This window comes from Falco naumanni, chromosome 15, assembly GCF_017639655.2.
Source record: "Falco naumanni isolate bFalNau1 chromosome 15, bFalNau1.pat, whole genome shotgun sequence".
Classification (NCBI taxonomy): domain Eukaryota; kingdom Metazoa; phylum Chordata; class Aves; order Falconiformes; family Falconidae; genus Falco; species Falco naumanni.
In genome coordinates this window covers 16,495,790-16,523,700 of record NC_054068.1, presented here as the reverse complement: position 1 = coordinate 16,523,700, position 27,911 = coordinate 16,495,790, and the positions used below count along the sequence as shown (strand labels likewise).

The following is a 27,911-nucleotide window of genomic DNA, read 5'->3' as shown; positions in this document are numbered from 1 at the left end:
CTCTGTGTCATGAATTTATCAATTCAAACAAGGTATGTAAAATCAGGATTTCAAGCAGGTGACAGGAAACAGATTCCAAGCTGCCTACGATTACTACTTTTACACTGTATTCAGTCCTGGATTTGGCAGTTGCTGTGCTTTTAGTAAGAAACTATTGATGGATAGATTGCAGGGTCAAGCAGAGTTCCTGATTTGTCACCGAAGCCTACGCTGTACTTGGGTGCAGTTACACCACTACTGGTAAGAAAGTCTCCCTACATGTTTATGCCCTTTTTTCAATTATGACAGTGCATACCATTTGGGTTAAACCCATGTACAATAACAAAGATAACAACTTACTTGTGTATTGCATGTTTTACAGAACTGTTTGATTTTCCCAGCAGAAATATCAGTATCTTCGTAACATTCTCTGCACTCATACATAGCAAGCCCTCCGCATATACGGCACTGCCTGGGAGCTGCATTTTTAAAGAAGGTATTAGTCTTCAACTTGGGGAGGCTTTTTTTTTGTTTTTTGAGATGAGGTATATGGAAAGGAGGGAGGATTGCTACTTAAAATGGAGAAAAACACTACATTAAAAAAAGCTAAAACCAGATTGCCAATCAAATCAGAAACGTACCACTGTGTTTAACTTCTTCCCTTAACAGAAAAACATTTAGACTGGTAAATTGCAAAACAGAGGATGGTAAAAATTAAATTATATCAATTGCATGAACAAGTAAAACAGGCTTTTAAATCAAGTTAGTTCCACTCTCATCATATAGCTAGCTCAGCCCCTGTCACTGTCAACATCAGGGAAAAAAAAAGAAATAGCATAAGCTGATCACCATGCAATGAATGCAAAGGCCATGACAGTTTCAGAGATGATTATTCTAATAGATTTAGCAGTTTTAGTAACTCTTAGCACAAATTTAAAACTGTGTCTTTCCCATAGGTAAGGCAATGAAAAAAAATCAGTCCACAAAAAAAAAAAGTTATGTATTCATAGCTGAAAAAAATGCACCATCACTACATGCCACAGGTTTGCATACTCATCTCAGGTTCTCCCCTTCTAGTCTGATAAACTAGTGACAAAAAGATTAGAAAGCAGCAGCACAAACTGATGAAGATTAATGAAACATAGTCAACATCGTAAATACCTGTTAACCAACATCAGTGCTACACTTCGCTTTTAAGATTTCCTACCTGCCATAATCATGTTTTGCTGCTAATAACTCAATTCTAACACCATCTTGAAATAAGTTTAGCTGTACAATACTCAAGACTGAATAAATATAATGAAGTCACATTCTATTCATTCTTCTGAATTATAGCTTTTAATTGACACGGGGGGGCATTCTAGCCACTAAACTTCCCTTTCTCCTTAGCCTAAGCATCTCACACTACCTTGTGAAATATTTAGGGTTTTTTATTTAAAAAAAAAAAAACAAACAACAAAAAGCCACCAAGACTACCGTGATTACTTACTTTCACTGTGTTAGTCACTCTCAACAACTCTCTTTCATTACACAACACAATGTTATATACTTACTATCTTCAAGTAAGTCTGTTATATTTAATTCCAAGGATGGAAAAATTTTGTTGAACATTTTGAAGTCTTTTCCAAACCGAGGCATCTGGATAATCAGGCAAGAAGGTGCCTAGGTAAAATCCAGAATAGAATGTAATGAGCTTGAGATAGATAATTACATAAATTTAGAGACATACTTCTAATGCTATAAATGTATTCATGTTATTTAAACTTGCAACCCACTGACTTCAAAATTAAGACAGTAAGCAAAACAAAACCAAGTCTTTGAGAGAAACTACAGCTAAAAAAAACAAGAAAAAACAAACAGGGAAGTGGCAACTAAATCACTGACAAATGTTGTAAGTCCCAGTCATGCTCAAGTACGATATTAAATATACTGGACAACTCTCCCCCATCCTGAGGGAGGGAAGAAAAAAAAGCATATGTTTCCTTTATAAGGCCTTTTACAAACAGAGATATCTCAAAATATTAGTCCTTAAGACAGTTTACTGGCAATAAGTAAGTTTTCTTTTAGTAATGTTTTTACTTAAATTACTTTGGCTTGTTCGGCCAAAGGATACATGTCATTAAGTCAACCTTAGAAGTATTTTTGTAATGTAGGCAACCTGTACCACTGATCTAGTACTCCCATTTCCAACATCTCCACATTTTGTTTTCACACCAAATCATACTTTTGTCCCATTGCTGAATGGTATCACTACTTCTAACAAAGCAACAGCTGTCACCAACCTCTGCGAACTTCAAGTTGCTGTTGATGAATGACCACTCTAGTAACTGCTGAATTGTTGGGACTCCAACTTTCTCATTTTTGTCCATAAAAATTTGATAGAAGTAACAGTCTTGTACTTTCTGACCTGCTGATCTAAAAAACAGATTTAAAAAAAAAAACAACAAAACATTCTGAAGCTCTAGTGTAATGATGATGGTCCTTCACTAGGAAAATAACCTCTACCAGAAAACAGTCTATATCACAGCCTCTCTGCATTGAAACAGATTGTGCTTTAAGAAACCAGCAACCACAAAGTGCATTTAGATGACAGGCAGTCAAGCATTATGTGTGGGCTGAATTTAGAAAAACTTATTTAAGAAGCAAAAGCAGCATAAGTTTTGCAGTATGTGTTAAAAACATGCCTATGCATTACTGAACTACCAACTGAGAAATACTCCCTAAGCAAATGCATCAAGAACTCCAACACACCGAAGCAGCTTTCATTGGAAAGACAAGTAGGAGTTTCAGTATGATACTCCAGATAAGGAGTTAAAAAAAAATAAAATAGTAATGACTGGCTTTAATGAAACATTTCCTTTGAATCAGGGAGATGTTTACACTGCTTCCTACAGTGGAAATCTCACACAGGTGGCTAGTGTTGCTAGACCAGCTATATAGTTAACAGCAAACTCTCCAAAAGCATAACTCAGATTTAAGGGCTGTCCAGCTGTAATTGTTAAGAAGCCTTCCACACCTAGGCCAACATCAAAAGGCAGGCCAGTACAGTAGCTGCCAGTGCATGCCACAGTCAATGGTCTGGAAAAACTTCATCCTCACTTAAAAAAAAAAAAAAAAAAAAAAAAAAAAAAAAAAGGGGGTGGGTGGGTACAAATAAACCCCCATTAAACAAAACACACATACACCACAAACCACCCCCTAAAAAAATCCGCCCAACAAGAATCCTAAAACCATGACACAATTTTATATTGATAGGGAGAGGGTCAAAGGATTAAGCTACCAATTTAAGGAAGTTTTGAGGTCAGACGTTTCAAAGCAAAAAGTCAAAATCAAGTACTGATGATTTCAGGTAATATCTCAGATTTATGTTTATGTAACGGAACTATCTGGGAAGACAGCTTCAGATGAGTAATTCAGCCTACTCTGGAAGGACAGAAGAAAGGATACAGATGACTGCTCACATTGACGAAATAGATTTTGCTGTCGTAGAGAAACAGCATAGACTGGCCTCCAAGAGCAAAAGAAAAAAGGCAGGAGCTCTTTCATCTGTGTCAAAGTTCCTGGGAACTTTCATCAAACTAGCTATAAATCATAACCTCTTCCCATCCCAGCCAGCACTTAAAAAGCAACATTGCTTTTTAGAATAAGTACTTGGGTGTTGAGAGGATTCTAAGAGTGTGATGCTCAAAGTTACTATTACTCATTTTAAGCCTTCTTTCTACGGGGAAGGGAGACTTCTGACTTACTCTTAAAAGCGTTCGGGTACATGCCACAAAACACACCACCTTTGGTGCTAAAAGCTGAACAGTGGAGCGTCACTTCTGTTCTCTGTACAGCACCAACAGGACAAAAACCTTGAAGGCCAAGATTTACAGACATGGGATTAAAGAAATAGGGAAGACAATGCGGAAACATAGAGGTAGAGTGAGAGGCATCTTCCCTTGCTTTTACTTTACTCCTTTCAGCTGTGATTCCTGCCACAGCAGCACACCTGTTAACTACCAAAAAACCAGAAATACATTCTCACTCAAGATCTATTATTCCGATTATACTAATAAAAGCTGTTATTACAATTACAGTATTGTATCCCAGCTGTTTCACCAGAATACTACATTAGCCACAGGGGTTTCTCAGCACATTGTATTTCATAGAATTGAAGAGCAGCAGTAACAATTGTAAGGATCTTGAACGGCAAGCTACTCTTCAAACACTTTGCTATAGAGACCCAATACATGCCTGGAAGTTACCAGTTGTTGTGGCTTAGTTTTTTTGGGGGGAGTTGGGTTTTGTTGTTGCTGTTTAGGTTAAAAAAAAAAAAAAAACACAATGAAAATAAAAAAAAAAAAAATCCCTAGAAGTAGACCTTTGTCTAGGCAGAAGCAGCAACACAGTTCCAAATTCATGACATGCCTTGGTCTCTCATCCCTTCAAACTTTTTCAGACTTGCCTTACAGAAGTACCACAGAAAGTAGCCTCAGTATACTCAAATGGCATCTACACCATGAATACTAATACAATTCCTGCAATTTGGAAAGCCTGAAAAACTATGGGAAATGCCGTGCAACACTGCTGCTGCCGCAGAATGCAGCCAGGAACCCGAGAGTATCAGGTGCCAGCCAGCAGTGACAGCAGCGGGCAGCAATCCTACCTCTGTTAAACTCAGTCATGACAGCTGAATCCTGGTAGTGCTACAGCCCAAATGAAGGCACACAGAAATGCCAGTATCTGTCAGTTTGATAAAGTACGAGAAGCCAACCTTGATCAAGGCAAACCAATGAAATATTTTTATTAGCCTTAAAGAAGAAATCAGCAATTTCTGCAGCTTGTCCGAGAAATAAGCAGTTATAAACTGCAGGCCATATTAAGAACTCTGTGGGGTCCTCTTACAGCAGCCCCTCTTTAGCGTAACTAACGGGAAGATAGTACGGCTCTCGAGTAGACAGCACTGGGACAGGGGATCTTTGTGCAGTTCTCACGAAACTACGTTCATGGGCTTTTGCAACAAAAGACCAGTGGCACAAAGCCCACCTACCAAAAAACATAGGCAATAGTGTAAAATTTGTCAATGTAACTTGATTACATTGAATCTTATTAGAAATATGAATCATAAATCAAATCTGATCTAAAAGCCATCTTAATTTGAAAGGCAACAGCTACTCTGTCTCGCATTTGTCAGCCTCTACAAATAGATGAGTTCAACAAAGAAAAAACACTCACCTTATTTTCAGCAGTGGCTCAACTCTTAGAATATGGTGAAATAAAATATTCAAAAATTCTTCTGGATCTGGGAGGAGGGAAAAAAAAAGGTCTTGTTAGTATGCAAAACCAGAGACGTTATTCAAGATAAAATTTTGAAAACTTTCATTTAAAATCTAATAGGAAAAATGTAAAAGTTCATTTTTATAGCTTTATTAACACATAAGATTATGACAAGCTATGAACATTTTCATGACATAAACCTCTATTTACTCCTTTGGTGTCAGATGGCCCTAATAAAAGATACAGGCTCAACAGGGTAACAAAGCTTTCCAGTAAAGATCAAAAAGATGCTCTGTATTTCAGAGGAATCACTCCATGCCACACAACTTTTCCAGGAGAAATAAAAGCTCTCAAAACAGTGAAACTGCAGAGAAGCAGTGAGGAGTAGTGACAGTAACGCTTACGTAAAAAGCACACAATAGTACAAAGTTCAACTGAGCTAGAGACCGAGTTCTGTAACCAAGAATGCAGCCAGCACTAGCTTCCCAGAGGTCTGTTCTCCCCCAGCACAGAGGTCTCTGGTATGTTTCTCTTCCTGCCACTAACTGCAATAAAAACTAGTTTTCAGCATTTACAAAGAAATTATAGTGTTCTCCCAAACAAAAATGGAACGGCTACATAATACAATGCTCATTAATCATTACATGCAGCAGAAGATCAAAAAGGTTGGGAATTGATTTTTCTAACATGATTTACACATTTTATTGTGTAAAATATTACATAACCATTGTAACAATGAAATGCTGTAGCAAAAAGATTATTCCTCAGGAATCAAAGTGACATTTTGAAAGAGGACAAGGACCCCTGCCTTATCACATTTTTCATTTTCGAGGAAGAACCTTAGGTCTCTCCTAACTGCTAGAAGAGCGTTACATGGGCACAGGAAATCAAGAAGAGAAATCCAGCAATGGTTCAACTAGGGTTCCTTACAGACCCAAGGAAGTAGAAAAGGCCTTTTTACCACTCAGTGCTCACACAAATCTCTGGTAGAGGTACTACTGCTACAGAGAAATATTTGTGTTTTGTTCTAGTATAAATATATAGCAAGGCATTTCAGTTCCTTCACATTATGGTTCTTACAAATCTCAACGAAAGGAAAACCTCCCCAGTTACCTTTTTCCTCTGAAGTGAATCCTGATGCAGCCTCAACTTTTTCAAGTATTTTCCTCAGTTTCATTATTTTTGTAGCACATACATATCCATATCTAAGATAAATGGGTTTAATAAGCTATTAGCTGGTTTGTGATCAAGTCAGAGAAGCAGAAAAAAACCCCACCTTTTAAATGCTGAAACACAGGCTCTCGCATCCTTCTTTACGTGTGTACAGTATTTCTTCAAAACTATGTATCGGCTCCTCGTATCTGACTTCCAGGGTTTTTTAATGCATGATAAGTTTAGTGCAGTGCTCAATGTTCTTGTATAACCTTTAAGAGCTCTTTCTAAACATTAACTTACCGGGATAACTGTTTTCTGATTTGTCAATTACTTTTGATTTGTTTTCACTCTAATTTGCAGTACTTAATACATCATATTCAGAATGTCACACAATAATAGCACTGTGGGAGTTGTTAACAAAAAAAAAATAATTCAGTATTTGACAAAATGATTCAGAACTGTATTGCTGACCTAAGAAGCTGAAGTTTCAAGCATTCAATCTTTTCCTCTGTAACTTTACAAAAAGTGCAAAGAAAGTTTTAAGCATGGTAGAAAGGTAAGAGAACTGAGACTTTCAGTCTTCTCAGCCACTTGACATTTCTGCTGCTTGGTGTGTATCCCACTACCTATAGCACAGAACCCTGGCACACATCAGGCAAAGTATACACACTCTTGTAAGAACAAGGGTTCAGAAGCCATCATTCTGTTCCAGGAATCAAAACAAAAACTTTGTGATAAATTGGTCAGTAACATCCCACAGAATTTCAGAACTACAACTGTATTAGCTTATTTTTCTTTTTTAAACATGCAGATAAAGACAAATAACCTTTCATGCAAATTTTTGCCCTATTCCCTTTGTTCGTTGCGCCTAAAAAATTACAAAGCTCCTGTTAAATGCAAGTGTTTTGACCACTTGCAGCCCATATGTAAAAATTAATGAAACCTCTAAAGCCCTGCAAAATCTATTAAGTTGTGAAACTCCATGTAAGATAACCCAAATACTCTTCTTGTCAAGAACAGCAGCATTAAGAACACGTACATATGAACGCTATGAACAAACAGAATTTGTATTTAGAATGTTTTTGCATTCATACCTAAAGGAATTTTAAGATATCTTTATGCTGATCACATTTCCAAACAGAGTAGCAAAAGTATTTTATCACCAAATGATGAATAACTACTTCCAGTTAGCACTGATGAAATTTACCATGAAGAACAAGTAATAATACTTAAAAAAAAAAAGCTGAACACACAGGCAGCAGCAACTAGCCAACTTCTCAGGTTTGCAATAGAAATGCATACACAGCAGGATCTAGTACAAAATTTATATTAGAACAGAGACCAGTTCACGTCTTTACTTACATTCTCAATGGATTCACAATCTCCGTCCGCAACAGCTCTTGAGTCTCGCTATAATACTCTACGTCATTCTTTTCTTTAGGTCTGAGTAACACAGTATCCAAAACAGAACTAAAAGAAAACAGGCTACAAAGAAAAAAAGGAAAAGGCAGGTTGTTTTGATTCTGGAAGATACAACCATTCCGATGCCTGACCAACATAAGACAAACCAAGCAAAGCCACAGGAAGAATAAAAGAACTAAAAAAAACTCAAAAAGAGTAATTACAGACAGTAGACAACACAGCTGTACTAAATAGCAAAAGTCCACTCTAACGCAGTACCCTTTCTGCAGCAGCGTACAAAACCAGTTGCCCAGGCAGGATTCTGCGAAGGAGTTCTAAGAGGGATTTCCCTCCCTCCGCCCCCCAGCCTGTGTACTCCCTCATCCTTCAACCACTTACAGGCCAGGGACTCCCTCAGTCAAAACCAGTATAGACACAAAGGGGCCAGTACAATTCGGACAGGATTAGCACTTCACATTCTGCAGCAAACGCTGCAGAACTTGTTCAGATTGGAAGAGCACAGTAACTTGTCAAAGACTGCAGCGCACGGCTTCAAGCTGCACAGTCATACAGACAGACAGTCGTTACAACAAAGATCCCATGTTCTGCATTTCTAGCGGGGGATGCCACTATACAAATTATGAACTTACCAGAATAAGGTGGAGTCTAAGTAACAGGAGTTGTAGTGACCCTGGATACCTTTCTTCTTTCCAATCATTGTCTCTAAACCTTCTTTTTCCATTTTTGGAGGAGTGTTTTCTTCTACCACTTCACTTAAGTAACCTCCAAAGGCTGAAATTTTTTTTTTCAAAAGACACTTTAAAGCCTCAAACTTTATCCCCCTTGAGTTTTTTTTCCTATTAACGTTTTATAGCTAAGTTGCTGCCTTAGTGTAAGCATTCCTTCTCTGGACTAGAAAAACATTTTATTATAGCTGAGACTCGCTGTCTTCCCGAGAGTGAACAAGGCCTTACATTCCACTGACAGCGCACATTCAGAAAGCCTGCAGCACTAAATTAGTTTTACCCAGTAGGAATGAAGTTCTCTTCTCATTACAAATGCCCCGTTCACGCTATCTTACAAGTACTGGACACTTTTTTCTTTGCTGTCGTCCCAGGCAACACAACATGACCCAAGAAATCTAACATATTTGAAATTTAAAAAAAATAAAAATGTGAGTTTTCACCACTAACTTCCACTGTAAGAATACATGCTTTTCTATGTTAATATTTAGGAAAAAAAATAATCTGACATTTATAGAAAGATAACTGTGTTTCTGATAATGTAATCACATGTTGCTGGAGTTGCAACTACCATTTTCAGCAAGACTGCTTTACAACTTCTAAGGTAAAAAATGTACAGTGTAACAGAAAATCCCTTAATTTTATGAGATTTCTTTAAATACATGAACATTTTCCTGTTTTAAAGCATAACAAAGTAATCCACAGCAGCATTATGTTCTGTACAGACTGGTCTATTCATTAATCTCATTTAAGTACTACCTGTACAGATTCTCAAGTGTTCAATACAAGAACATATTGCAGGAATAAATGAAACAGAAACCCAGGTCAGTTCCCAGCTGATAAGTAATAAGCAGAAGCTCAGTACCTAGAGAGTTGCAGCGTTCAATCTGGTTGGAAACGGGCTGTAGTGAGGCAAACCTGGAATCTGGCCTGCAGCTTTTGAGTTTAACAAAAAGAGCTTTCTTTGGAGCACAAGTGAAGTATCGAGTTCCTTTAAATGTTCCATCCGTACAACCTGCACATTCATCTTCCTGAAAATTCAAGTGAGAATTCGCTATTTTTCTTGTTTCTACAGTTCTGCAGCAAGACGTTTGATAAAACATCTACCTGTAAGACACCCTTCAGGTACTCTGAAGCTTGATATACAACGTTCCTGCATTCTAGTACACAGAGCCTCAGCTGAGGTTCTTTATTGGATCTTTAGTTGGATCTAATGAGGAAATTCAGAGTCACACTTTTTTTCCTTCATGCTTAAACTTTCACTCCATCCAAAATAAAACAAAAATTCTATTAGAAGCATCTTGGGTAAGGTGGGAGAGGAGAGTGAGAATTAAACCTAGTCAACATCAGGAACTTAACTAAGCTAGCTAGTCACTCCAGATTCCCCCTGTTATCAGAAAGAGCACACATGCAGTACAAAGCACCTTTTAAAACTCAATTAAAATCACTAAGCATTGGGTAGCGTGAATAATTCCAGTGTGACTGTGGCCTGCACAAGAAAAATACTTGCTTCAGAACACAAAAAGTGTACCTCAAGCAAAGACAACACAAACTACATATTAAAAATAACAAGTTGTTACTTATCTTTGATAACAAGATCTAAGGTGTATTGTCTGCTTACTAACAATCGCCAGGTTTTAATGCAGAAATCCATGAGAGGCAAGCCCAAGACCCCGTTTAACACAAGGCACCCTAAAATGCAGTCTCAGAACACCTGTGGCAAACTATAGCTTGGGCTTCAGCCAAAAAACCCACAAGCACCAGGGTTTTTCCTAGCAGCTGATATTCCTGTCACATTCTCACCTACTTGGCAAAAAATGCTTGTTGCTTTACATAATTGTACACTGCTTTATCTGACATTTTATTGAACATTATCCCCAAATAAAGAACCCCATCTCCCTAATTGCGGACACATTAATTTAACTGATAGCCAATCACAACCTTGGCAGCAACTGCCACAGAGTAAATGTCAGTACATAGCAGCAATTTGTGTTTGCAGCAACCGTGAATTTACAAAGGGCTCACAGGAACGCATAAAGCACATGGCTGTCAAATCAACAATATTACTACCATCGTTTATCAAAACCAGCATTATGACTCTGACAGTCGTAACTCTGACACTGCCTGTTTGCTGGAATGCAAAAACCAAACAAATGAATCAATATACACTCTTACAGCCAGGGCATTTTATGGAAATCTGCATTTCAGAGAACCTTTATATGCTGTTGGCTTTTTTCAGTTAAAATCTCCGTAACATAGCAAAGGGCACTCCTTTAAAGTGAGTGACCCACCAGTCCTACAAATTCAGTTGCCCACTGTGACACAAAGACACCTCAGCACCTATTAACAGAGCAAGGGCCAGGGCAGCCACAAAAGTCAGAGCTCATCTATGAATTTAAGCTGTGTTATAAAAAGATCACATGGCAAGACGTTTGGACAAATCCCTCCACTGACTGCTTCTGCAAAGTATACAGGCACCAACTCTCAGAAACAAAACTATTAATGTGTAATTAATATTAATATGAATTACAATTTATATTTACCAGTTCCAGTCCAGCTAGTACTTCATTTACTCCAGGGGGCTGGCCAATCCAGCGGATTACTCCATAGAAAGGAGGATTTTCTTTAACTTCAGCCAAGGAACCTGCCTCAAGACCATGCGAGTTCCCAACTGGGCCTGCTGTTGACGGACTCTCCTGGTTAGCCGTAGTATTTACGTCACCAATGACTGACTGAACAGATAAAGAAAGAGGACTATGTCCAATAGTACCATTAGTACTCGACGCTTTTGTCAAGCTAAAGGGGAGGGAGTGAAATCTGTTTTCTGTAGACACAGAGTTTGTTAAAGGTTGCTGCAGCGGCGGTGAAGAATGCCCAAATCCAGGAGATGAATCAGTAAGTGATTTTGCAGGGTCTTCAGCAACTGTTAAAATCAAAACCAAGATATTAGTAAATGGCGGGGGGGGGGGGGGGGGGGGGGGGGGGGGGGGGGGAGACGGACAACCCCAACATCTTACAAAAGGAAAGAGTTAGCTATCAAACAACGAAGTGTATCTGCAACCACATGTAATTTCATGGGCATCCTATATAGGAAGCACTAACAGCTGCAGACATGTAGGAAGGTGTTTGTCCCTTGGCAACACTTGGAGAGACAGAACTGGCTGAGGAGACATTGCTGTAGCCTTACCACTTTTACCACAACCAACAGAAATGAACACTAGAGAGAAAGGAGACAACAGGCAGAAACCACAAAAATATTTAGATTGAAAGCTTTTTTTTTTTTTCAACCCCACATCAGACTTTTCCTTTGAACACAACACAACAGCCCCAACAAGGATGACGACTGCGATAGGCAAACCTAGGAAGAACTCACTGGTCAGTGTGACTGAGGAAAGGATTTGGTTCACAGCTAATACAGAGATGAGTAATTGCTTGCAGACAGGATTTGCAAATGGAAAAGTGTGTATTCCCCTGGCTCTATCACAATATACTTTGGTTCTAACACAAGGAATCTATCAGTGTCTATAAAGAATAAAGGATTTAAATAAGTCATGACTAATGCAGTGCTTGATAAATGAGATCACAACTAGATGTAACAGCACAAGTGTTCTGTATCTTCCCTCATCTGTACCTGGTCTCTAATACACAATGAGTATTCACAGAGCAAAAGGCTCTTCTCCATCACCTCTTCTTTTCATGCTGTTTTATTAACTAAAGTTGATGACCAGAATTTAAAAAAAAAAAAAAAAAAATATATTTAATTCTTCACTTCCATAGTCTTTTATACATCGGATATTTACCTTGCTTATTTAAATATTATAACAAGTAAGTTTTTAAACAGAATTCCAAGCTGTTGGAACATCATCTGTTAGGCAACCAAGAACAATTTTAACCCATTTTTTTAATGGTTCATGGAACTCACGGGCTACTGCTGCTAAAGGTTTCCATTGCAAATTAACATTACTTGTTTAGCATTTACCCCTTCAGTCACTAAGCCAGCCAGCCATACTTTTTAAAAAAGTTGACCAGGGGGAAAAAAAAAATCAGTAAAAATTAAATAATACTTAGATCTGGAAGCAAATCAAGATCCCTTGGGTACCTGCACCCATACTTGTAAGAATTCAGAGATTTTACAGGAATAAGCTTATAAAATACTGAAAAAAAAAGGTATGCTAGTCAGATTAGGTTTTCTGCCACCCCTACTTCCAGCCTGAATAGCTGGGTTAGCAGAGTATTACAGTTCCCTTAGATCTGTAACATTAGCTACAACAGGACAGGCAACATAAAATTACTCTATATGCTTAGCTAGAAGGAATATCTTCCTATCTTCCTTCCAAGCCTCAACTTTTATTTTGCTTGCAAAGACATATGCATTCCCAGAGCTGCACAAGTGTTGCCAAGAATGTAATCCCCTACATGCAGAATAAAACCACAGGTCTGTCAATTAAGACAAAGCATATTTTCATGGGGGTCCCAAGATGCTTTTTATGATATAGTAGGTCTTCTACTGAGACAACACATTCCAACTGTTTTAAATTTAAACTTATCCTTGTTTTATCTGAAGAACATCTACACACTATAGCTTTGTTTTGTTTTTTAAATAAAGTAGATGCCTACATGAAAGACTATCACCTCTCATTACCTTCATCAATATACCATGGGGGTTTTGTTTTCATTTGAGGCTGAGAGTCAACTGATGAGCCATTTAACGTGTAGAAGACTTCGGATCTGTTTCTATTTCCAGGTTCAGAGGTAGATCCTGGAAAATAACATGTTTTACTTAAGAGATTAATCTCTATTTACAAGAGGTCAGTTATGCCCTTATTTCATAGTATAAATTTGTTACTGTACTTTCCAGAAGACCCAACTGCCTTTCCACAAAGCAGCAATGTCTCCCACCAAAGCTAACCCAGTTATAGGCTTGCAACAAAGTAGCAGTTTATCCCAAACCGCCTTAATCCTCCAAACTGAAATTTCAAGTCACCAACCTGACGAGAAGGCAGAAAATTACCCCTGAAGTACAAATTTTTCATTACTGTTAATTATGGATATAAGAAAGTATTTGAGATACAGTGTAGAGCAGGTATTTTTTGTTTCTAAAGCAAAAAAATTTTCAGAGTAGACAAATAAATTACCAATCAAACTCTACACAGCTGTAACTTGTGCCAACACAGAACTGCAGTTACTTTAGTGAAGAGCATCTCTGTCAGCATCCTATGCCAGGTAGAACAAAAGCTTATGGAATATACTGTCATTAATATTCTACAAACCAAAATAGCCACTAGTAAACTCAAAAGATACTGAATTTTGATTTCTACCCTTTTAAAAAGGAAATTGTTTCCCTTCCAGTTTTTTTCCCCTAGGAGGATTTCCACAGAGCTGACCAAAAGCAGAGTCACAAGAAGTTTGTATTTCAGGAACTCAATTTTGGTTTTGAATCACAGCAAAACTAACATATTTGCTATTGAGTAGATCTGTTGCTGGGCTAAAAATCTGGAAGTTTCTACTCCTGCAGAAAGAAGACAACAGCAAACTATATTTATTAAAAAAATTTAAAAAAACCCAAACACACACCACACTTTTCAAAACAAAAAATGCAGCTCTGAACTGGCCGGGTGGCTAGGTAATATCATTGAATTTTTGCTAAACCTCAAACTTTTTCACGAAAGTGAAGGTATTTTGAGCAGGAACTTAAACTGTCTACCACCTTTGTTATGATTAAATAAATTAATACTAATATTCTACTTTAGAGAAATTTTACTTGATATGTGACTGGAATAATAAATGAAGTGATAGAAAATGCAAGGCAACACTTCTTCCCAAGGAAAAGAAATTTTTAATACTACATAGGTAAAAAAAAAACACAAACCGAATTATTTCCCATACATACCTGTAGCCTTTGGCTTACTATGATTGAACAAGCTTTTGTCACTGCCACCTCTTGAGGTATAGGCAAGTTTGGGAGGTCTCCTGTCCTGTGACACAGTCTCTGCGAGGTGGTATACGAAAAGAATATTAGTTTCCCTTTTCTGTGCTTTTACTACATCATAGAGAAGTTCAGCTTGAAACGTACCTGAACCAAGGTCTAGCATCGTAAGTTTTAAAAGTGGGTGGAGCAAAACCTTGTTTGGCACATAACCAACACTTTACGTATACGGGATTTGCTTCTAGCACATCAGCAACTACTTTACTCTGAAGTCCACCATTATTTCTTGAACACATCAAATTGATTGACTTCACGTTCTTCAATGCACATGCATGCTTCCATTACAGGAAACAGATGTATGAAATTCTAAACTTAGTTTTCTACCAACACATCTACAACAAATGTTCTTTTCCCAACAATGGAGAAGCCCCCATGGATTCTCCCAAGAGGAGAATTCATGCCAAAACATGCACCTCAACTACAGCAACAAGTAAGAGCTGAACCTAAGAAAAGTTAGCCAAATTGAAGACAGAGGGCAACAGTTACAGACTACAGGCTGTACAAGACTGCACGCTCATTAATATTGTCCTCAGACAGAGCACAAACCCATGAAACTGTTTTCCTTAGAAAAGGAATCAGGGGACTGTAGCACTTAAAAGTTAACATTATTCAGTGAATTACTGTGGATTGTGACTACTTCCACAGTCTCGCCGTGAATTTTCTAGTTATTTACTCACAGAATGCGTAAATAATACTATTGATACATTTCAAGGACAGAAAGAACAGTTTTCTGATCCAAGATATTTAAACTCCTGGAGCAAACTGAACAACATTCAATAAAAAGATTCTTGCTACAGACACATACTCATGAATACTATACAGCTGTATAGTACTGTAAATACTATACAATTTGACATGAATTTTGTTCAATATTAGACCTTTTCTGCTACTGACCACTGTAACCAAAAGGAGAAGGAAACCAAAGAGAAATATAACACAGAAGGTTAAACTCACTCAAGCGAATTTAGGATATACATTCCACAGTTTTGTTTTAATCATATAACTGTGCTTAGGCTGAGACATTATCAAAGACTGCCTTCTGATTAAGAAAGCCGAGCATACCTGGAATAACATCGTTGATGTGCAAGAGAAGTGTACTTTCAACACTTGCAAAACTGCACAGCTGTATTCCATTATATCTTCCATCCCAATTTCCAATAGGATTATCCTAAGAATAGAAAAACATGTTATATTTATCCCAAGAGAAGATTTATGTCGTACAGAATACAAACATATGTTTTTAGGAATGTAAAAAGTAGGAAAATGAAAGGTTTGACAACATCTACTTTTTCCTGTAACAAACTTTGTATTTAGAACAGTCAAACATTACAGTCTTTGTAGACAAACACAAACTTTAAAACTGTTCTTTTGAGAAATAATTCCTATTTAAACAAGCATTCTTCTACTAAAATCCATGATTTATAAACAAGTTAGAACAATTCCAGTGTATTGTCAGGCAACAGCTACTGCAATCAAGAAAATGGAAGCACATGATCTATAAAAACAAAAACCAAAACACCCTTTAACTACCACAAATTTGAAAGCTGTTCATTTTCAAAAATTGAAGTTGCTAGAAATGATTTTTAATTGCAAGCTTCACATTTTCTTGAAAGATCAACTTTTGCACTTAAAGCTCAGTATTTTTAAGGTAGAACAAAGTCAAACAAACCAAAGTTACATGAAAAAAAAAGCTTTTGAACATAGCTAACAAAAAAAAAAAAAAAAAAAAAAAAAAAAAAAGGCATCCAGTCTATGTTTTTCACAAGGCAGAACAAAGCCAGTCTCACAAGACAAACACGTAACTCTATTACTTCAAGACTGATGTTTAACACTGCAAGTAGCTCAGTGGAGGCTCCTTAGAGTAACCAGAGTACTTCTCCTGAACTGTTTCACATCAAATATACCATTTACCCGATGCCAAAAACCAGTTACCACCTGGGGGCATCTTTGAACACCAGTGTTTGGTTTCCCGTTTTAGGTGAGCCTCCACTGAAGTAGCTTGTGGATAATGTTTCTTCTTCTATATTGCATGTAATTCACTAGCTAACACACATGCAAAAGTTATTAAAGTCAGATTATTTTCTTACCATGTCCACTCCAACAACGTATCCTAAACTTTCGTTTCCTGGTAAGACATCACAGAATATAACTGTCCCATACTCTATACTCTCTCCTATCTTCAGAGAAACCCTGGAGTTGATCTCCAGAGGAGGAAGTTCTACCTGCATTGCGTCAACTGGAGCTGCATAGTCACTTTCCAGTTCATTGTCATCATCTTCCACCAGCTCCAGTTTGTCCAGAGCAACAAAAACCCCACAATCCTCATCACATCTGAAAAGCTGCTTGCCTTGGTACTGTCCATCAGTAAAGCCCTGACCGCGACCTTCTTCCTAAGTGTCAGAGGAGGAAGAAAAAAAAGAAAAAAAGGCAAAAAAAAAAAAAGCAGTGTGTTTTGTGCAAAAGCAGACTACTAAAAAAGCAGTAACATTATCCAGTGTTTTAGAGAAACTGCAGTAGTATTTGCCTGATGTACTATCATTATATTGGGAGAATTCTATTGCCAGAATTTGTAGCAATATCACACCTTAGATGAACAGTGAGATGTCATTAGATTACAGAGTAGCTGCAGGCAGAAGCCTTTTTAAGCAGGGAAGCATGTTTTCTTCAGGTGAAAATCTTGCTTCCATCATCAAATTTCTGCCATTTAAAGACTACTCCATACTAGACATAATGCTAAACATTCAAAATTTCCACTTAGATGCCAAATAATGAGAGGTGATTTTCAGAAGCACTTGGGCCTGATATTCCTTGAGGTTCTTAGTGGGAATTGCTAAGAATTTGGGAAAAGTTTAAAGAGGACTTTGAAAATATACTTCTAACACAAGAGCGGCACTCTCATGAATCTAATCCTTAAAAAGCTTATGGTTGGCATAAATTTCACAGAAACATCTCACTAAGAGCACACAACAGTAACATTCTCTATCTTAACTAATTGCCATTTGACTTTTAGGGCTCTACAACACGAGCAGCCCTAAAATCCAAGCCTGCATTTATGGACTGTATCCTGCCACATGCAGGAAAAAACAAAGTCCTCAACAGAAATCTGAGATATTTGCCACGATGGGGATGTAAGTAATTAAATTTCTCTAGGCTGGAAGAGTCAGAGTCTGTTCAAGTCTTTTTGCCAGCCCAGGCACCTCATCAAGTTTCACTTAACATGCAGAATACAGAGCCGATGTGATGTGGTGCGTTCACAGGCATTTAATAACAATTCTTGGGAAAAGACTGAAGATTACATAATGTTTAGGGGTGAAGATTCTTCCAGGAAAAAAATTTATTATGACTGCCTCTTTAAATAGAAGATTTTTAGCTCATCTTATAAAATATATACAATGCTCCCGCTCAGCAAGAAACTTACCAGCAACTCTACTCCAAAGTATATCCCTGTTAGGGACCTTTCTTGCATTAAGGGTCCTCTGAAGCGAACAACACCAGGAAATTTATCATCTCCTGATCTCAACTGCACTCTAACAGGTGAGCCAATATCTATTTGGATGCCTTTAGTTAACCTGCTTTTGCTTTTGAACAGACTGTATCTTTCCTCACAGTTAGTAATAGCCAAAAGCAACTCAGCTAGTTTTTCATTTATTTCTATAACATCCTTCTCATCCACAAACAGGACTGCATGAGGTTGTTCCAGAATTTTTAATCCAATCTGCAGTTTTTTGCCTTTACAAGGAATATTTCTGGAGTGTCCCACAGAAGAACGGTCTTGAAAAAATTGCCCAATGCTACCTTTGGGCACTTTCAAGAGCTTTTGAGTCTGCTTGTCTATGACACTGCATTCTTGGAGAAGCAAGTAAAAGATCCGCTCTTCCCAATAGGATGAACTTGCTTTTTCTTGACTCCATAAGCCTGAATTCATTGTGATTAAGACCTTTAAAACTGCACAGAAGTCTTCAAGAAAAAGAAACTGTTGATTTATGTGCAATTATCTTGACAAATTCTACTGGAGGGTCCAACCTTTGGGAAACAATGCAGTATTCATTTTGCAAAGAACCAAATCCAGAGCAGAAAGCCTAGAATACAAAAACAAAAAGAAAAAAAGGCAAAATGAAACTGGGGAACTACAGCTAGTCTTAAGTAAAACAAGAGAAAATCATGTAAATCCGTGACCAGCCCCACCCCTCCTATGGAGTTATAGTTCAGCAAAATCTGAGACAGTCTCAAAACAGCCACAGTATTGCTGATCACAGAAATACACAGCAATAACCAGTAGAAATGGGTATTTCCTTTCCTTTTCTAGTTCCATGAAGCAAAGAGCTATGGAAAAAGTCTAAGGAAATGCAGAAAACACACATAAATGAAAGGAAAAAGAAAACTTAATTTTGGATGAACAGGAATAAATACCCGGCTCAAGTTTACAAACAATATTTTATAGAAGCTTTCCACTATGAAGGTCTTTTCTGGTGCTTAGGGACTACTCACGTCTGACAAAGCGTACTGCATCTGTCATCCCGCATATCATTTTGATTTCACAAAGCAGAAAATTGTGTCAATGCAATATAGCAACAGAAGATGGAAACTTTAGTAATTTAAACAGCCATTTCTTTAAATAATAGAAATGGACAGTTCCAGTAAGCAATAAACAAGTATGAAAAACAAATTGCACCCGCATTGCAACATGCAGTTCTAAAGAACAACTTGGAGGTTTTTTCTTTTTATCATTTTAGAAAGATAATTCACTTCAACGAAGAAGGAAATAGATCATTTTCAGTTACTAAAATACCCTGGAAGAAAACACCTTAGATATAAACTTCCTTCTAAGAATTATAGTTCACAATCAATAAATTAAAGAAGAACAATTTGAAAACACTTCATTGCACATGGCAGCAGATACAAAAGTAAAATACATACACACATACATATATCTACAGTTAGATCATATTGGATACGTGAAGAAAGATCTGCAGTACCTTAACAGGATTTGTTCCTCTTCTAAAGATGAGAGAAAAGGGTAGCATACAAGTTAAAGAATACATTGCCATGTAAATTTTCCTGTTAGTAATGTATGATGCCACAGTGTGCATTCAGTTCAAGAAGAATCTCAATGATTATTTATGGATTTAACTTTAGTAAACAAAAAGCAAATATTCTTTGTCCTTGTGCCCCCTCCTGCTACCCTAATTCCTCCAGATCTTTTCTCAGATGGCATTCAAATACCACAAAACCTATTGCTATTTCTCCTACGCAGTTTGATCCCAGCTTCGGAAGCTATCAGAAAGCAATGGAATCCAGTGGTACTGTACTTATTTTCATCATCTGTTTTTAAAGAAAAAGTATTTAACAAAATTTTTTCCCCCAAAGAAAATTACATAAACTTCAGGTCCTCTGAGGTAATTGAGTAGTATCTTTCAGTCGCTAGGAATTCACATATTTCTGTGCTGACTTGTTGAGACTCCTAGCGAGGCTCTTGTACCACACAGCCATTCCAGCTGAACACAGGATGCTTCAGGGCCTCACAGATGTTGCACGTGGGTGTCAATGTCATCGTCACACTTTTGACACCACTGCTGCAGCAGCTCATAGGAATTATGGGGTTTAAAGTGTTTTCATCTGCAAAGTAATTAACATCTGAGGGACTGGATCTGGACAGTTTCAGACCTCACTAAGATAAATTCTGATAGACTGTCAATATATTTGCAAGTTAAAAGGTATCCTTCTTCATTTTCATTTGACACACAAAACCGGGCTTTAATATTTGATTAACAAAAAAGTCTGATATCAGTATTGGACTAAAATAGTAATGTTTTGCACAGGAACTGATGAAGAACAGAACAGGATCTTCCCTCCCCCCCTACTGCAAAGGAAACATGATTAAATGTCCATTCGTTTTTATAAGTCTACTCAGATATTAAAATAGAGTCCTGTCTAGTTTCCTCCCCTTACTTTTCCCAGAAACCGGGAAAAAGAATAGATACTATCTTGTTCTTCATAGTTCCATTTTATGTTCTCAGCTTTCAAAGGCTGATGCACTTAACTTTAATTTTTGTAAGCCATTCCACAAAGTTAGTCAACCCCCAGTATGCTGCAAATAAGTACCTCTGACGTTACACGGATCATGACCTTTCCTATTTCACTTAGAGAAATAACTGATTAATTTTACTAAGTATGTACGGAAACAACACATTAACAGAGAAGTCTGTTCAAGAGCTTAAAAAGAATACATTTTAATTTTTATAAAAATATTATTTATCATATACTTTTTTTTAATGAGTATACCCTGCTTGCAGGTCCATTGCTGCAACATTACATAGTCTTCATATGTTTTCTAGTAAAGAATCCCATATGAAAAGAGGTAAACATCTGCATTTAGATTAAATAACGGTAACTTTATATGGTGCATGGTCAGCCTTTCCAAGTTCTGGTCATCCACAGAGATGTTATTAAGCCACTGAATACAGTACTGAAAGGTCTGCCATTATGAAAAAGTTCATTCTCACTATGTAAGATGCCTAACTTTAAAAACTTATCTACAACCACCACCCCCTGCCAAAGAAAATATACAGCTCTAAAGACCAATCTCCTTCTTTTAGGATAACAAAAGTAAAAAAATTGTATTTTAAAAGCATGAAGCAGCTTTCTAAAAAGGACATTAAGTTCTGGCAAGATACTAGAAATATATGCACACAAAACACTGATTTTAAGATTATTTTTTTTTACAGCCATTTTCCATGGAATTGGTTATTCTATAAGTAAAGTACACTTGCTGAGCAAACCGCACACACATATCAAAGACCAGAATAAACAGTTAGACCTCAGTATGAATAAACTTGGGAACCAAACAAATTATGCTTAGCAAAGAGTCATCATTACACTGCACAAGATACCAGCAACTATAAAACTTTGTGGATACTGGAGAGTACTTGGCCATCACCATGGATGTTTAAGTGTCAGTGCCTGTTCAACCGCATTCTTCTACTCTACCTAGTACCTGATTTATTTTGATGCTCAAAGGGTTTTGGGAAGCAACAGGCAAAAAACAGTTATGCCTGCAACACTACATACTTTAGGGGGAAAAAAACCCACTTCAGAGCTAGGCCACAGAAGCTACCTAATGCCAAAGCTTCCCTAATCTCTTTTCCCCTGTCTTCAGCTACTGCTGTCACTACAGAGACATCTCATCATAAAACCAGTTTGCTCTGAAATAGGAGAACTTTGCTTCTGCCCTGCAAGTGGCCTTAGATGAACCATACAGAGCTGTTTGAATCAGCTATCACATTACAGTGCGAACACACAAGTCAGTAGCTCTGATTCAGGGTATGAAATAGCGGCTAAAATACGTGGTACAGTTTCATATGGATCTTTCACTTTAAATACCAAGTCTTAAACAGCTGAGATGCAAAGTTATGTTCTTCAACAGTCCAAAAATCATTTCTAAGGGAAGGTTAAAACTAAGAGCACGTAAATTTAGTTGCAGGTCAATGTACACACAATTACATCACTGCAATACAAGCCATGAGTGCAAAAAATAGAAACTGTTTCTTCAGAACAGTGGTTGCAAAGCTGTCTGACAGAAGTAAGTTCGTACTGGTAACATGACTTCTAAAACAAATTATTACTGAAAAACTCAATTATCAAGTTTGGTTAGGTGTTATGGATTTTATATAAATGCTAATCGTCATCAACGATAAGACAGATGCCGGAGCGTTACTAGGTTTGGCAGGCAGGCCCGGCCCGCGGCCCTCCCTGCTGCCAGCCCCCCCCCCCCAGGGCACGAAACCCGCGTGTGCGGACTGCGGGAAAGCCGAGCCCATGTAACCGCTCAGCAGCGGGGCGTGCGCCGGTGGGAGCCCGCACCGCACCCGGCCGAGCGGGACGCGCCGCAGCGAGCCAGGCAGGTGCGAGCGGCGGGGCCCGTGCGGGGCTGCTCCCGAGCGGGGCCCCCACGCCCCCGCTGAGCGCTCAGCGCCTCCGCAGGCGGCGGCGGGAGGGCACGGCACCGAAGCCCAGAGGCGCCTCCTCAGCCGGCGCGCCGGGCCGGGCCGCTCGGGGCTCACCACCGGGCAGGCAGAGCTGGGCCCAAGCCCGGCGCCCCCGCGCAGCCCCAAGGGCACCCACCGCCCACCCCCGGCTCAGCCCCGCCGCCGCGAGGCCACCGCGGCCCGGCCCCGGCGCCGCTCGGCGGCCGGGCCCGCAGCCATCGCCGCGCCTGCAGCCATGGAAACAGCGAGGGAGAGCGGCGCGGGGCGGCGGGGCCAGGCCGGGCCGCCGCCTCAGCCCTCCCTGGCGGCGCCGGGCAGCGTCCCGCCGCAGCGCCCGGCCCCTGCGGCCCCGAGCTCGCTTACCTCCTCATCCCCAGCCCCGAGCCGCGGCGCCCGCGGGACCTTCCCGGCGCGGCTCACAGCCCCGCGGCGCCCGGCGCGGCGGCCCGACCCGCTCCGCGCTCCCCCATCGGCGTCACAGCATCCCGACGCTCCGGCCGGCGAAACGCTCCCTGCTGCCCGGGCGCGCCCGCCCTCTCGTCCCCCGGCCTCTCTCGCAGCCAATCAGAACGCGCCGGCGCCTCCGCTTCGCGGCGCTATTGGCGAAGAGCGCCGCCAGGTGACGAGGCGATTCGGGGGTTTCCATTCCATCAAGATTGTATGAGCCGCAGAGGAGGGGGCGGGGAGGTCAGAGGAGCGGGTGGCGGAGCCATCCCCGTCGAGGGCGCTGATTGGCCTCCCGGCACGCAAAGGCGGGACGTCGGGAACTACGGCGGCGCCGATTTGGCGGTGCGAGCGTGCGCCCCGCTGGCGGCGGAGGCCGGGCTGCGGGTCGTGTTCCCCGCCGGCGGTGGCGAGGTGCTGCTCCCGCCCCGGCCGGTAGCGCCGCGGGGCCCGGTTGTCCCCGGGAAGCTGCGGAGCGGAGCGCCGGTAGCTGCGGGGAGCGGGCCCGCCGCCGCGCCCTGTGTCCCCCGGGGGCGCTGCAGGTGTCCGGGCTGAGGCGGGTGCGGTGGCTGCCGGGGGGCGGCTCAGGAGGGGCGGGCTTGGCCTGCCCCCAGCGTGCAGGTCTGAAACGTGGTCACTCAGGAGCTGCGAGTATAGCTGCGGAAAACTAGATCTAACAAAAGCCAAAGGCAGCTCTGCCATAACGGACCTGGGGTTGCCGCCCCAATGCCGATCTGTTCTGCCCACCCAGCACCACCGGGGGGTTATATACAGCGAGCGCACTCGGGAATAGGAAAGAGATGCTCAACAGGGCGCTTATGCTTAAAGGCTCTATGCACGCATCCAGCGTTTCCAGAAGACAGCATTCATTTTCAGATATTTTTTTTTTTTTTTTTTTTTTGTGTAGTATTCTACACTGGTGCTTTGAATTTCATTTTAAAGGCACTTCTGAAATTTTGTACGGATAGAAATGGACTTCCTACAAAGAAGCATCTTTGAAAAAACTTGTGTACCTAAGGTGGTAAAGATAATGTTGAGACACAAACACTTTCCTAATTTCTTAGCATCCTTAACACTCCTTTAATAATGTGTTTTTTATGTAACTTGGTAACGTGCAGTTCAACATCAGCTACAGTAAAGGCTGTTCCAGTTAACCCTGTTCCCTATAGAACTCCAGAGTCTAGGCTAGAGACAGTAAACAGATCCCGTGCAGCTCTGGGTCGGGGCCAGAGCACTCACCCCTGAGCTCTGCAGCAATGAGCATCACTACCGCAGCTTTTGGTAGGAAGATAGGAAGGCACGACGCAGGCCTCTGGTAGTGTGGGTACACGTGCGACGGGAACAACGCAGTCTTAGTGTCAGAAACCTGCTGGAGTTTGTTGGAAACTCTTAAGGAAACGATGAGTTTCCATCTACTATGGAACAAATGCTCCCACTAATCATTTTATTCAGCCACTTAAGAGCAAAATTGCATTTTAAAGTAATATTTAAGTTTTAAAGACTAGATGGTGAAAAAACTAAGATGTATGCATAACATTTCTTCATCTTGCAGAAGGGCACATAGTAAACCCAAGTTATGCTCTGCTAATCCTCAAGGTGGCTATCTATACACAGCAGCTGCATTTCCCTCCATTTGTAGAGCTGCCTTTTATGCTCCTACAAAACACATCAGTGTGTCTACCATAAGACCCTATTATCCCCACTTTCATTACGCTTACATTTTGGGTATAAATAAATTACATATGGAATATGACTATAGGTACTAGCCTAAATACACCACAGTTATACTTGAGAAGAAAAGGCGACAGACGCATCATAAGAATAAAATACCAAAATACTAGATAGGAATCACTACATGTGGTATACCTAATAACTCAGACCCAAACATTTAAAAATATTTCTCTAGTCCATGTAATTATGTACTTAACCCTCTACGATTTCAGGAGGAAAAATGACCGGCGCAGACCACTTAGAAAGTCTGTCATTCTACAGACAGAATAGTGCTTGTGAAATCTAACCCAAGTTAATATCCTATTGACCCACTGGGCTTGCATTGCAGCGCTGTGTCACTGACAGACCACAGATGAAAGGCAGGCCAAGGCTATTGTTTATTCTAACGCTCCTTCATACTCCTTTAGAACTATAAAGGAGTTGTAAAGCGATAATGATAACAGGGCTTTGGTGGTGTAAAATGGACCTGTTATGTTTCTTTCATGTTGAAAACCCTGTCAGTAACACCAGCAGGAGATATTTGCCATTAAACTGCAAATTATTTCTTTAAACCACACTCCTGTTAAGAGTGACATGTTTTGTAATAATGAAGTATGGTAAACAAATTCCACTTTCAAATGACACAACACTACAAGTTAACATTCTATAAATAGCATGGAACAGAATTTGGTTCTGTGCCAGGATAGAAGTATGGTACTCGTTTATCACAGCATCACCCCAAAAGTGCAGAATATTCATGCAGAACAGCTGATTTTTTCTGCTGCTTAAAATATGGAAATGGTAGGTATTTATCCAGCTGCATTAAAAAAGAGAGGGAGGGTTCTTGTAGAAGCATCAAAGACAACATTACAGCACTTCCTATGTATTAGTTATGTGGTAAAAGGGGACTTGGGTAAATATGTTGGATATTTCTGCCTCCTCTAGTTTTTTCTCATTATCTACAGTTCTAATGAATGATTTGGTAAAATAAATAAGATTTAGTTACTTAGTTTGGGGCCTGAGACGGAAAAGCAGCACAGAGGCTCTGAGGTTGCCTGAAGCTGTATTTCTTAGGATAGAAGCTGAAGAGTGTTTTGTGATAGGGATATTACAGCCACATTCTTTAACAAGAACAAGACCTCACTGTGCCTATAATAAAATGCCAATAAAATCTGGCAGTAAACTGCATTCTGTATATAACATTGGTTTATCTCACAATTTTTCAAGCTGATACCGGCTTTGTATTCTGTGGTTAACTATTGTGTCTGTCTGGGTTTATGTAATCTATCTAATTGGGAAAATGTGAACTGCCCAAATCAGGGTACAAATCAAAGCAGGATGTTTGACACTATTGCAGCAGTCCCTTCTGGTTCTTTAACTATCAAAAACACAGAGTCTTTCAATACATCCTTAACATGGCATTGCAAGACAAGCTTATCTGGTGGCTGGTTACCAAGTTTTGGACATGAACTTTCAAGTTAGTCTTCCTAAAACAAGTTCTTTCATCTTAAATCAGTATGGAGGACTTAACTGCTGTGACAACCACTTTTATGCACTGCAGCGTTGATGGTTTTAACCCGGCCTTGCTCCTATGTGATTGCTGACCACTCTTTCCGTATCCCTTGGTAGATGCATTTTAACACTGTGTTCTTTATGTATGCCCGAGTCAGTGCTTTCACAGAATACAAACTCTGAGTGAGCCAGTGCATGAGGATCCCTTTCCCATCATTGACTGTGACCGAACATGCTTTTCCATTAAAATGTACCACAGTTTTATGCATAGTCAGACAAATTGATAAGCGCACTTGCCCACCTCTCAGAATAGCGTGCTGCCATTGCGAAAATTCCCCTTTTCCACTGCTTAACCCTTTACACAGTATTGGACTGTTGGATGTGCAGCTGGGAATATAAAGATACTAGTTATGCATTCTACTAGCAAACAGTACTGTATGCTGTAAACATTTAAGAAAGTAAACTGCTGCCAGAGAAACAACACTGGGTCCGGTGAAGGGCCGGGGGCTGTTTGAACCAAACCTGAACTCATGGGAGCAGGGTGAGGAGGAGCAGCCTGCTAAACCCACTGTGGATGTCACAGCTCCTGGGCACAAGGAACGTGTTCAGGAACCAGCTGTGACCATAACAGCTGGCTCTACTGAGGCAAACAGAATTCTTGCAGAACACCCCTGATTAATAAATAATTTCATATCTGTCAGCCATGCTCATAATAGCAGGCTTTACTTTCTTTTAATCATCCAGGTTAATTTGACTAGGACTATTATTCTGAAATAATTGAAACCAGAAGTCATGCTTAATATACTGAAAAATACACTTTCCTCTTTTCTTTTAGCTTCATCATGAGCAGGACAATAGCACTAAGCATCACAAAATAATACACTGCTTTTTGGCAACACATAAATTAACAGATTCAGAATTTAAAGCTTAGATACATCTTTGAACTGTCAGTGTGAGTGAAATGCACTGAAATCCCCCTTGGTTTTTGCTCACCATTGTAACCAAACCCATAAATCTAACTTTAAAGGAATAAGACTTGAGCCAGAAACCCATGCCTTGTCTACACTTAAAAGGGTTGGCTGGTATAGCTACACCTTAGAGCTGTATTGGCAAGCACAGATTTCTTTTCTGGTGCAACTTAAATCACTTTCCGCATGGAACATGCTAAACTGGCTAAAGGACTGCCAATATAACGGCATCTACGCTAAGGCTTTTGCCAGTATGGTTGTAGCTGCATGGGAGTGATTTTTCATCATTTTGACAGCTATTTTGGCAAAACTCTTACATTTAGACTGAGTCCAAGTTAAAGTTGGCATTGTTTTACGTTGCAAATAAAGCAGAAGAGAAGCATTGCCAGTTTATGGCCCTGGCTTTACATTATTTGAAATTGTTTGTTCTAAAGGAATGTGTGGGGCAGGATCCATGTGGTCCTTTGGATGTTTGCCTCCCACATTTGTACTGCATTAAAATCACTTGGTTTTTCAGTGAGTGAGCTTTGGCAACGGGGAAACTTACATTACTAAAAAAAGATAGCATCCGTTTTATTTACCCCAGAAATAGCTATCCTGGTGCTTTAAAGCAAATCTCCAAAGTGAAGTGAACTGCAAAAGGAAGCATCTGGGGCAAAGGACATGTGGATTAATGCATCATTCTTCTTCACTTTGTCCTCAGTTCAACAAAAAAATTAAGCACAGGATTAATTTTAGGCCCTCACATAAGCCCATTTCAAATTTAGTA

At 39.8% G+C, this 27,911-nt stretch overlaps 1 protein-coding gene and 1 long non-coding RNA gene across 4 annotated transcripts in view; one reads left to right on the top strand and one right to left on the bottom strand.

Annotated features, from left to right (window-relative positions):
- Window positions 1–22,981, bottom strand: part of CYLD (CYLD lysine 63 deubiquitinase) — a 29,482-nt gene extending 6,501 nt beyond the window's left edge. Inside the window, exons 1-15 of one of the 3 annotated variants that reach the window (XM_040615852.1) lie at window positions 22,872–22,981; window positions 17,942–18,602; window positions 16,611–16,913; window positions 15,586–15,691; window positions 14,428–14,526; window positions 13,180–13,296; window positions 11,081–11,460; window positions 9,403–9,568; window positions 8,445–8,586; window positions 7,756–7,878; window positions 6,352–6,443; window positions 5,197–5,263; window positions 2,262–2,394; window positions 1,533–1,641; window positions 340–458 (exon numbers count right to left, since the gene is read on the bottom strand). In XM_040615852.1, the coding sequence (XP_040471786.1) occupies window positions 340–458; window positions 1,533–1,641; window positions 2,262–2,394; window positions 5,197–5,263; window positions 6,352–6,443; window positions 7,756–7,878; window positions 8,445–8,586; window positions 9,403–9,568; window positions 11,081–11,460; window positions 13,180–13,296; window positions 14,428–14,526; window positions 15,586–15,691; window positions 16,611–16,913; window positions 17,942–18,448 (2,463 nt within the window). In that variant the 5' untranslated portion in view covers window positions 18,449–18,602; window positions 22,872–22,981. Of the gene's footprint in view, window positions 1–339; window positions 459–1,532; window positions 1,642–2,261; window positions 2,395–5,196; window positions 5,264–6,351; window positions 6,444–7,755; window positions 7,879–8,444; window positions 8,587–9,402; window positions 9,569–11,080; window positions 11,461–13,179; window positions 13,297–14,427; window positions 14,527–15,585; window positions 15,692–16,610; window positions 16,914–17,941; window positions 18,603–22,871 lie in introns of those variants that run through there. The other 2 variants (XM_040615853.1, XM_040615854.1) reach the window with 2 other exon arrangements.
- Window positions 11,485–26,444, top strand: LOC121098159. The gene is made up of 3 exons (XR_005831188.1): window positions 11,485–12,238; window positions 24,926–24,932; window positions 26,434–26,444. It is a non-coding gene; the product is annotated as an uncharacterized LOC121098159 (long non-coding RNA).
- Window positions 26,445–27,911: the final 1,467 nt, after the last annotated feature.